General features: G+C 25.5%; 2 protein-coding genes across 2 annotated transcripts; one reads left to right on the top strand and one right to left on the bottom strand.

Moving 5' to 3' along the window:
* On the top strand, nucleotides 1-1,182 carry LOC124939922 (polygalacturonase inhibitor-like). Its single transcript, XM_047480384.1, has one exon. The coding sequence runs from the start codon at nucleotides 6-8 to the stop codon at nucleotides 1,074-1,076; it is 1,071 nt and encodes a 356-aa protein (XP_047336340.1). The 5' UTR covers nucleotides 1-5; the 3' UTR covers nucleotides 1,077-1,182.
* A 1,984-nt stretch (nucleotides 1,183-3,166) lies between these two features.
* LOC124939532 (transcription factor TGA2-like) lies at nucleotides 3,167-5,631 on the bottom strand. The gene is made up of 11 exons (XM_047479999.1): nucleotides 5,450-5,631; nucleotides 5,240-5,373; nucleotides 5,034-5,149; nucleotides 4,808-4,909; nucleotides 4,572-4,634; nucleotides 4,417-4,476; nucleotides 4,273-4,338; nucleotides 4,119-4,188; nucleotides 3,709-3,995; nucleotides 3,418-3,630; nucleotides 3,167-3,328 (listed from the first exon to the last, which is right to left on the bottom strand). The coding sequence occupies exons 1-11, from the start codon at nucleotides 5,629-5,631 to the stop codon at nucleotides 3,167-3,169; spliced, it is 1,455 nt and encodes a 484-aa protein (XP_047335955.1).
* Between the last annotated feature and the right edge of the window lie 5,633 nt (nucleotides 5,632-11,264).

Below are 11,264 nucleotides of genomic sequence, written 5' to 3'. Positions count from 1 at the left end.
ATAAAATGACTCTTACTTTCCTATCCATATCCATCCATCAATCTCAATCTCAATCCCAATTCACAATCTCCCCAATGATAATGAAGAACCCTAATATGATCATCTTCTTCCTCCTTCTCCTCCTTTCACTCCTCTCCCCATCCATATCCATTTCCTCCCGCTGCAATCCACAAGACAAGAAAACCCTTCTCAAAATCAAGAAATCCCTAGGCAATCCATACCACTTAGCTTCTTGGAATCCCAAAGAAGATTGCTGTACATGGTACTGTCTAGAATGCGATGAAATCACCAACCGAGTAATCGAACTCACCATTTTCCAAGGAAACATCTCCGGCCAAATCCCGGCCGCCGTCGGCGATCTCCCATACCTCCAAACCCTAATCTTCAGAAAACTCACAAATCTCACAGGAAACATTCCCCAATCCATTACAAAACTAACCCATCTCAAAATGATCCGTCTTAGCTGGACTAATCTCTCCGGTCCAATCCCATCATTCCTAAGCCAACTTAAAAATCTAGAATATCTCGATCTATCTTTCAACGATCTAACCGGTTCAATACCACCATCCCTCTCAAATCTACCCAATCTAGAAGCCCTCCATCTAGACCGTAACAAGCTAACCGGTTCAATCCCTGATTCATTTGGGAACTTCAAAGGAAGATCATTTTATCTTTATCTATCACACAATCAGTTAACTGGGTATGTTCCAAAATCTCTAGGGGATTTAACTTACTCGTACCTTGATTTATCTCGTAACAAGCTTCAGGGAGATGTTTCATTCTTGTTTGGGTCTGGTAATAAGCTTGAAGTGGTTGATTTGTCGAGGAATTTGTTTGAATTCGATCTGTCTAACGTTGTTTTCCCAGATGACTTGAGGTGGTTTGATATAAATCATAATAAGATTTATGGGAGTCTTCCGAAAGGACTTGCGTCTTTGGAATTGCAGTTCTTTAATGTAAGCTATAATCGGTTGTGTGGACCGATTCCGATCGGAGGCAGGATGCAGAACTATGAGACGACCGAGTATTTTCATAACCGATGCTTATGTGGTGCCCCATTGCCGGCTTGTAAGTAAGAAATGGTAAAACAGAGTAATGAATCTCTGTTTATGGTTCATGTTGGTTAATTTAAATAAGTGTGTTGTTTTGAAATCGAGAATCAATAAATAAATCAATGGAAGCGTTTAATCTGAACGTATCATTTTATATGCAAATAAGTTAACGCACAAAATTATAATTAAACATATTTTATATTTTATATTTAGCTAAGTATAAGTATGCAAATTTTATAAAAGTATATATATGAGAAAAAGTTGAATGAGCTAAATCTATTTTATCAATGTGTTTAATTTGTAATTTTTATATTGCTTTATTTCATATAAAAATAAGAATTTGATTTCGATTGAGATTATTGTTATGACATAAATAATTTAAAATAAAGAATGTTTTAATATTTTGTTTAGTGAACAAAATAATAATAATGTGACAAATGAGATAAGAATAAACTTTTTTTGAATTTAGGTTATTTAAATAATCCAAATTAAATAGTAGAGTTCTAATATAGAAAAGTGATAAATACTATATTTAATCATCACATAACATTTTTAAATTTGTTGAAGGATATAAAAATATATTTTTTTTATAACATGATACCATTCTAAATATTTTTTTTGAATTATTTGGTTGAAAGAAATTGTCGAATTTTTTTGATCGTACGTCCGACTCGTATCATTCATAATATAGTTTTTTTGAGATTCATTCAGTAGAGTCTTTCGGAGAATTAATCGTTACTCTTGAGGATTTACGAAATCGATAACTTATTGAGTAATATTTTTTTTTCATGTCTTGTTTTGAGGTCGTGTTTTAATTTTTAATATTCATTCCCTTTAAAAAAAAATATTTATTTTTATTCATAATTGAATATTTTTTAAAATATTTAATTTGAATACTAAATTAAATTAGATCATATTATAAAATATATCTTAATTATATATAATAACTAGTTAAATATAATTTAAATTTATTATTATAAGATTTTAAAAATTTACAAATTATTTTAATTTTACAAAATTCAAATTGAATTTAAAAAATTTAAATAAAAAAATTAATAGAACTAATTTTGTAATTATTATTATGTTCTAGTATCATTTATTTTTTTATTTTTTTATTTTTTTAAATTAATTATAATAATAATAATATATAACTAATATTTTTTAAAATAAATTATCTTTTATTTTTTCTATGACATATAATTCAATGATAAAATACCTAAATTTTAAAAAAATATTAAAAAATAACATTTTAATTAACTTGATTTTGATTCCCTTCCTTGACAATGAAAATCAGCTGTCATGGGCTTGTTTGGGCTTCATCTTGTTTGTCTTGGAGTTACACTCGGTGTTTTAAATATTTTTTAATGGACTAAGGCCCAATATTTATAGACATCCCAAAACCTCAAAATTTTCGAACTCTTAAACCAACCTTCTAAAAAGATTATAGGTTTTGTAACATGTTTTTCATAAAAATAAAAATAAAAATAAATCTTTGCCCAAGTTATTTCAAGACAATTTAATTGTAGATTTAAATAACTAATTAATTTTAATTCATTCTTAGTGTTACACAATACCACTCATAAAAGATTTGGAACATGTTTGAGAAAGTGATTTTTTTTTTTGGAGTTTTAACAAGTTTTTTTTTCTAGAAAATCTTGTTTTGATAATTTTGAAAAAAAAAACAATTTTTGGGGTTAATAAAGGATAATTTCGATATTTTAATAGAAAAAATAATTAGAAGGATGAAATGATGATTGAGTTTTAAGTAAAAATTATTAAAATAATCCTAAACCCCAATGATCAAACAAGCTCCAATATCACATTTAAAAAGAATATATGTATAAATATCATTTTCTTTCTTTCAATTAGTTTGAAAATCTAAATAATTATAAACTCAAAACTTTTTCATCCTAATTAAACCACAACATCCCATAAAAAAGAAACAATTAATACTAATTATGAACTTCCATATATATTAATTAACAAAAACTTTAAATATAAATATTCTCAAGCTAGCAATAGCTTTATTATTGGCCATTATGAAGTACTAAAATTTGTTTGGATATTATTTTTTATTTGGCATTACATAATTATAAAGAAGGATTAAACATAATTCATTTAGCAACGTTGTTGGTGCGGGGACATGTCATCCAGATAGAGCCAAGAGCACGAAGTCGATTAAAATAATCATGAATGGCAACAAAGCATCTTGCAGCCTGATGAGTCGTCAACAAGTTGTAAAGACGGTTGATTGTTTGTTTTCTCAGGAGTTCAGCCTATCAAATGATCAAATCGTGTTAAGATATGCATGAAGATAGTTATAAATGAAAATTCATCGATAAATAGATAGATAGATCGATCATACCTGTCTTACAAAGTCTTCAATGGTGCTCAGCTTGTTGATGGCCAAGGTCATGTTGTTAGTAGAATTCATTCCAATTGTATCCGACAACGATAGATTGAACATTTCATAACTGGTACTAAGAGTTTGCTCGGATTTTTGTGTCATTTGTTGCAACTCATATATTCCCAATATTGGTTGATCCCAAAATGGCTCCATGTTATAGTTTATTATCACCTTGTATAACCAAAAATTCACATATAAATATGGTATCTCGATGAGAAAAAATCAAATTTATGGATATATAATACATACCTTGATGAGATGAGAAGGACGAAAACCTCCAATCCACATGTAAGATCTTTCTGTGGGGAATTTCCAAGCCCCAGAAATCAAATGAAAGACATCAAATTTGATCATGGCATCTTTGAGGCTAAGTAATGCTTCATAGTGTAACATGCATTTGTCAAGAACCATCCTCATCTGTTTTTGATCAGGTATAACATTATCATTGTCTTGCTTGATAAAAGCTTTAACTTCAGCGACAAGACGGTTCTGCTCATGCAACCACCTCGCATATTCCATATTGAAGACTCCACCATCTTTTTATTAATTCAATATATAAGAGATATGAAACAAACAATATTATCAGGTTTTCAACTAGCTAGCTAGTTATAAATTATAATATAATATATCTAATTAATTAGTTACTAATTGTAACTTACGTGGGTTAATATTCTTGCCAAAAAGAGTATTATTACCAGCTTGGTCACCAACTCCTCCCTGAGATAAACCCTACAATAATTAGGGTTAATTAATTATTATGTATTGATTAGAGAGAGAGAGAGAGAGAATATATATGAGGTCTTAATTAATTACCCTTTGTAATTCTTGTTCAAGCTGAGTAAGCTTAACTCTACTAGATTCTAGCTGCTGAACATAAACCTGTAATTTAAAATGAATTAAGTTTAGTAATTAATTTATAAAGTGGTAATCATTTGATTAGTAATTAATTAAATTAACCTTTTTCTTAAGCCTGCTTTTTCTTGCTGCCTCTCTGTTTTGAGCAAGTCTTCTCAATACCTACACATAAAAATAAATCAAAATTTATTTCTCTAGATCAAATTCAACATGCATATATACATAGATATAATTTGTGACAGTAATTAATTAATCACCTTGGGTTCTAGAGATTCCTTCTCTGATCTAAGAGATGGTCCTGCTTTCTGATTGCTTTGTTTCTATTGACAATGATTCATTCATGAAGAAGGGGTATATATATATATATATATATATATATGCATGCAGCCATTAATAATATATTATATATGAAGAAGAATAGATAATGTTTAACTAATCAATTAATTACAGATCATTAAATAAATAAATAAATAAATAAATGAATTATATATACCTTGATGACAGACTTAGATTTTGTTGGTGATTGATCAAGGGAAGAAGAATCAGTTTGGGGGTTTGAACCAGTGGTTGCAGGAGAAACTAACCCATCATTTATCTTAACAAATCACATCAAAATAAACAAAACCCCCATGCATTTACATAAGTAATTAAATAATATGATTAAACCACTAATTAACTAACTAATCTTATTAATGAAAATTAATTAATTGTTCACATACCATATTATCCATGTTTGAGGGTGGATCCACTAATTGATCATACATATGAGAAGATGGGGAAATGTTTAGGGATGGAGGCATCATCATCATCATCTGATCTGAAGTATTCATGATCTCTGCATACATAAAGAAAGAACAAATTAAACTTTCTCATAAACAAAGAAAAACCCAAGTAAAATCAATCAAATCTAAGAGAGAGAACATACGATTGTTAGCATGAGGAATGATTTGCCTAGAGGAATTAGGGTTTGCATGTACTTGATCATGATCCAAGTAATGAAAAAGGCCGTGATCATCTAGATCACTCAGATCATAGCTTCCTCCTCCAGTTTGTTCTTTCCTGCTTATATATATATAAATAAATAGAATTAGTGTAAGGATGATAAATTGATTAATTACAAGTAAAAATAGCTTACATAAGGAAGTTGCTGCCGCCGGCGGCGGCGGAGGACGAGGATGAGATTGAGGATTGAATCATAGTACCACCACCGAAGGGAGGAAGAACAACATTCAACGGCATCGAATACTGAACATCAAATGGTTGGAAATCATCATCATGAAAGAGATGAAGAGGATTATGATTGTTTGAAGAACTCATATCAATGTCTTCTTCATAAACTAGAGAGAGAAACAGTATGAGTTATGTATGTAATCGGTGGTGTAGATGATCTTTATATATAGGGCAAATATAGAGAGAGAAATAGAAAGGAGATTGCTAGTATAAAAATGGAGATAGAGATTAATTAAATGCAAAAGAAAAGAGGAAAAATACAAAGTTTCTTTTCACCAGTCCTCCTCTTTTCTCCTTATTTCCATATCTTTTCAAGTCAATAAAATATTATATGTTCACACACACCATTTGTTTAAAAAAAAATATATTCTAGTTAATTCCTTCATTAATAAACACTTAATAAAGTATAAACAAAGTTAAACACAACATTTTACATAGAACTTTTAGTTATCTTATAGGATTAGTCAATTTCACAATTAACTTCACTATCTAATATTAGCTTATCTTTAATCCAATATTGATTTATCAAAAACTTTTAAGTGCATGTTGGCCACTCGTCGTTCAAAAACGTTCTATAATCTTTGAACTCTAATTAACAAAATCTCTTCATGAGATTTGGTAAATCACTTATCTCTTTATTAATATTAATCAATTAGTATATTGATTTATCAAAAACTTTTAAGTGCATGTTGCCCACTCGTCATTCAAATACGTTCTATAATCTTCAAACTCTAATTAACAAAATCTCTTCATGAGATTTGGTAAATCACTGATCTAGGCTCTAGCAATCTCTTTATTAATGTTAATCAGCACGTGTCTCTTCACTTCCGAAATATCGGATTAAAATATTGTTTATAGATTACAAATATATATCTCAATTGAGTAAGTAAGTTTATCACACGCGTCGATAGGATGCTAAACATATTAATTAATTATCTATTGAACTACCCTCTTTGCAATTGGTTACATTCAACATGCAATGCGCAATTCTCGAGAATTTTTATTTTTTTGTTTGTAACGTTTTATTTTTATCTGTAAAAGTCAATATATTTAAAACAAATTTAGTCCATGTTCATACCTACCACTAATAATTTATTTGAAATATAGTATTAAAATTTAGTTTATTTTTGTTTTTAAAAATGATTAATTATATTTTTTAAATATTTGTTTGGAAAAACTTATGCTAATACCTTATTGTTAAATTTTAAATTAAATATAAAAATAGATCAAGCATTTAATTTTTCTATTTATTAATTTCTTTACAACTAATTAAATATAATTAAGAATTGGAACTTTTGGTTATGGTCTCAACTGAACATAAAATTTGGCCATTAGAAATAAAATGTTCTAGTAAAGTTGTATTTTTTCTACTCTAATTAGTTGAAATGGTCCTTTGTGCTAATAATCATATCAACATAGTTATAAAAGTTATAAAAACTCTTGTGATTTTGTTGGTAAAATCATGAACATTCAATCATATTTATTTCATTGAGTATGAAATATCAAATTATTAATATTAATATTATTATTTAATTTTAATTTGATTGGTGATTTTTTTTTATAATAGAGGAAGTTAGATAGATCTTAGTAGGGAAAACACCAAAATTGTACAAACTATCAATAATTCATATGATTCTTTAATTTTAACTTAATAAGAGAGCTTAGAGAGTTAGAATATGTTTAAATTTGATAAGAGACCTCTAATCTAATTGTATCTTTTCAAAAAATTAATCTTGACTAGGAAAACTTTTAGTTGGAATATATATTTTTTGGTCTACAATTGATTTTCTGTATAATTAGAGAAGAATTAGGTATATTGGCTTCAAAATTCTCATTTTTTTGGCTAGCTTTTCATGATAGTGAACTTCAAAACTTTTCTATGACTTATTAAAAATAACATTTTTATTTAAAAATACTTAAAATTAGAGTTTTAAAAAAATAAATATAATTAAATTGTGTTGTTTTAGATATTATAAATCTAAATTAATATATAGTGGGTTTAAGAAATGATATTTTATTTGTTATGAGAGGATTATCAATAATATTAACACATATTTTCTAATAATATTAGGCACGTGTCATATTCTTATCACTATCAGGCACTGTTGCATCATATTCATCACATTTGGTTGTTTATTTAAATAAATTTTAATTTATTTAAAAAATGTTAATTTTTGATAATTTGATTTTTTTTTATAAAAGAACTCAAAATTATATTAATTTATTGTGATAAAATAATTTTTTTTTTAATTAATAAATTAAATAATATAAATAATAAAATATAGAATGAAATAATATTTAATTATAATTAAATTAAAAATAATAATAATAATCCGACAAACCAATATATTCTATGTTTTTTCCGACAAAAGTTTAACGGTAGTCTTTTTTGGAGCAAAGTCAAGTCTGTTTCATTTGTGGGCCCTTTTCTCTTTTTTTTTCTTCTATATTATCTAACTTAACAATCATCCTTGTACTCGTTAAACAAAAAAAATAATAGTATTAGGCCTTGTTTGAATTAGGGTTTTTTAAAAAATTTAGAAAGGATAAAATTAATGATTTTTGATGATTTGAAGGAAGTGATAATTATTTTTGATAATAAAAACTTAAAAACTATTGATTTATATAAAAAAATAAAAATAAAATAAAATATAGGGTATTTTAATATTTTGGTTAATGTAATGAGTGATTAATTAAAAAAATTAATTTGGTTTAATTTTTATAAAAACTCAAAGAAAACATGATCTTAATATGTACAGCTGTTTTGAATTTAAAATTATTTTTTAAAACAAATTATGGAATTTTTTATTGGATTTATTATAATAAATTAAAGTGAGAAAATAAATAATATTTGGTGATGATTTTGAGGAGATAAAAATATTTTTAGTAAAATTAATTAAAAAGTATTGATATATAATAATAAAATAATAAATAATAATTTAAAATAAAAAATATTTTAATATTTTAATATTTTAAGTAATAAATTAAGTGAAATATTAATTAATGAGAGAAAATGAAATATGTTTGGAGTGCATTGAATATTCAAATAATTCAAAATAGAATGATCTCTTTCTATTACTAATTTGAATATGCATGACCAGGAGTGTATTAATATTAAGAATAATTATAATTATAATTCATCTTTCGTTTTGAATTGTATTGTTTAGAGTGATTTTTCTTTTATTGTTTATAGTTGATTGAGATGGAATGAACATAATATTTATGTCCTCAAATAAACTATCTCTTTCTATTACTAATTTGAATGTATAAACAAGTATTGTATTAATATTAAGAATAATTATAATTTGTTTTCGTTATGGGCGATTTTTCTCCGGTTTGATTGGTAGTTGAGTGAGATGAAACTTAGATAATATTTGTGTCGTCAGCTCCGACTTTATCCTGATTTTATTTCGATTTTGACTTAACAATATTAAACATAATTAAATATGAGAAATGATTAGGTGAGGGAATTTGGTGAGGGAATTTGGTGAGGGAATGATTTCTCTCTTTTATCTCTTTCCTTCGACTTTTACATTTTCCAACCAATGAAGGTGATGACACGTCATTCCCTCACTAAATTCCCTCCCTCTATCCCTCCTCATTAAATATATAATATTATCAATTTATTTATTTATTTATTTATTTTTCGTATTTTATAAAAAAATAAAAATTTAAAATAAATTTTAAAAAATTAAGTTTATTTCTGTATAATAATACGATTTTTTAATATATTAAAATATATATTATATAAAATTTTATTATTATGTTTGTTTATTATTTTTTTAATATGGTATAAACAGTATCTCATGAGAAATTTCCGAAATCAAACTAGGATGGTAATAAAAAAATCTTAAAGGTAGAACATGTACATAGCAGAGATGATAATGTACTACTTATCTCGCTATTTTGAAGTTTCCCAGAGTAACCTTATTTAAGTTCAAATTTTAAAACTAATATGAATTATTGATTCTTTTAAACTAACTTAATTTATTATATAAAGGCTACATTGCTATATAATATTTGCTTATCATTGTTTGTTGATGAATACAAAATTAGTGAGAAATAAAGATTGAATTTGGAAAAGAGAATGAGAAAGAATATGTGCATAATAGAATTGTTCGAAATTTTCTCATTCTTCTTTTTTCTCACATTTTATCATTTTTTTAATCATTGATGTGAAAATGATGTGATCAGTCCACACGTCATTCAAATAAGTTCTTATAAAAAAAACTTGTGAATAAGCAAATCTCATTTGGTAAATCAGTAATTTTATTCATGCTAGCCCGTGTCTCTTCCACCTCGGAAATATTTGATTAAAATAGAGTTTTTTTAGAAGATTTACGAATCCTTAACTTAAAGTTGGGTAAGCTTAAAAAAAATTAATAAATAAAAAAAAGTATCGATAAAATTTTGGATAAATATAAATTTTACCAATTTTTAATTATTAGATAAGCAATCAATGAATTATATTAAATTTTTTAAAAATTAGGAGTAATATCACATTATTATTATTATCATAAAAACAAAATTCCGAGTAGACTCAAGTCCCTACGTAGATTCGCCCCTACATTTAACCAACTAAATTATGTTACTTTTGTTAAAAATAATACAAATTTATTATATTAATTTAGAAGAGTCATATGAAAAGGGAAATTGAGAGAGAAAATGACGTGACATCACGCAATTGACGGAAAAAAGGAAAAAATGTGAGAAGAGAGAAAAAATTATTATTTTTCAGCGCTACTACTAGTACGTTATTCACGATTATTACAATGCTACTCATACAGAAATTGTATATATTTCACTCATAAAATGACACTTATACACAAAAGTAAAGCATTACCCTCATCATTTATTGATTTCTTTTTCTTTGTAGATATATGCATTATCTGAGTGGATAACATTGATGTTATTCTCTCTCACCTCTTTTTATTTAATCTAAATAGCTTACTTCCCACCCTCAAATTATTTTTTAAAATAAATCGTCTTCAATTTTTAAAAGGTCATCAATGACCTTTATTTCAATTTTTTTTTTACATAACGGCATAAAATATTATTTTATATATATTATCTTTAATCATTTATATATATATATATAATTATTAAATCTCTTATATATATAATATCTTTATTCTTTTTTTATAAAAGTTTATGTATATTAAAAATGATGATATATTTTTTATTATTAATTTTTATATTTATATAATTATTAAATCTCTTTTATATATTGATAAAATATTTATATATTGATAAAATATTTATATATATTATTTATTTTTATCTATATCAATATAATAAAGTTTAAAAATAATTTATATATATTATCTTTAATCATTATTTTTTATATTTATATATATAATATTTTAATAAATAATTTGAGTGCTTAAAAGTAAGTGAGTAGTTGGAAAGTCACCCAAATAATTTGCCTTTATTTATTTATATATATATGAAAGATATTTAATAATTATATATAAAAATATAAAAAATAATATATAAGGTATATAAGTGATTTAATAATTATATATATATATATATAAATATAATAATTAACTATTAAAGATATTATATAATATATATAGAAAATGTTTGAGAGGTGATTTGTTTCAAAAATTAATTTGAATGGTAAAAGAATGTGATGGAGAAAATTAAAGGATTACCCAAATAATTTGCTCAAAATAAAATAATTTAACAAAATTGTTTTTTTACTTCACAATGAGATT

This window comes from Impatiens glandulifera, chromosome 5 (genome assembly GCF_907164915.1).
Source record: "Impatiens glandulifera chromosome 5, dImpGla2.1, whole genome shotgun sequence".
Classification (NCBI taxonomy): Eukaryota; Viridiplantae; Streptophyta; class Magnoliopsida; order Ericales; family Balsaminaceae; genus Impatiens; species Impatiens glandulifera.
This window is presented reverse-complemented; position numbering and strand designations above follow the sequence as displayed.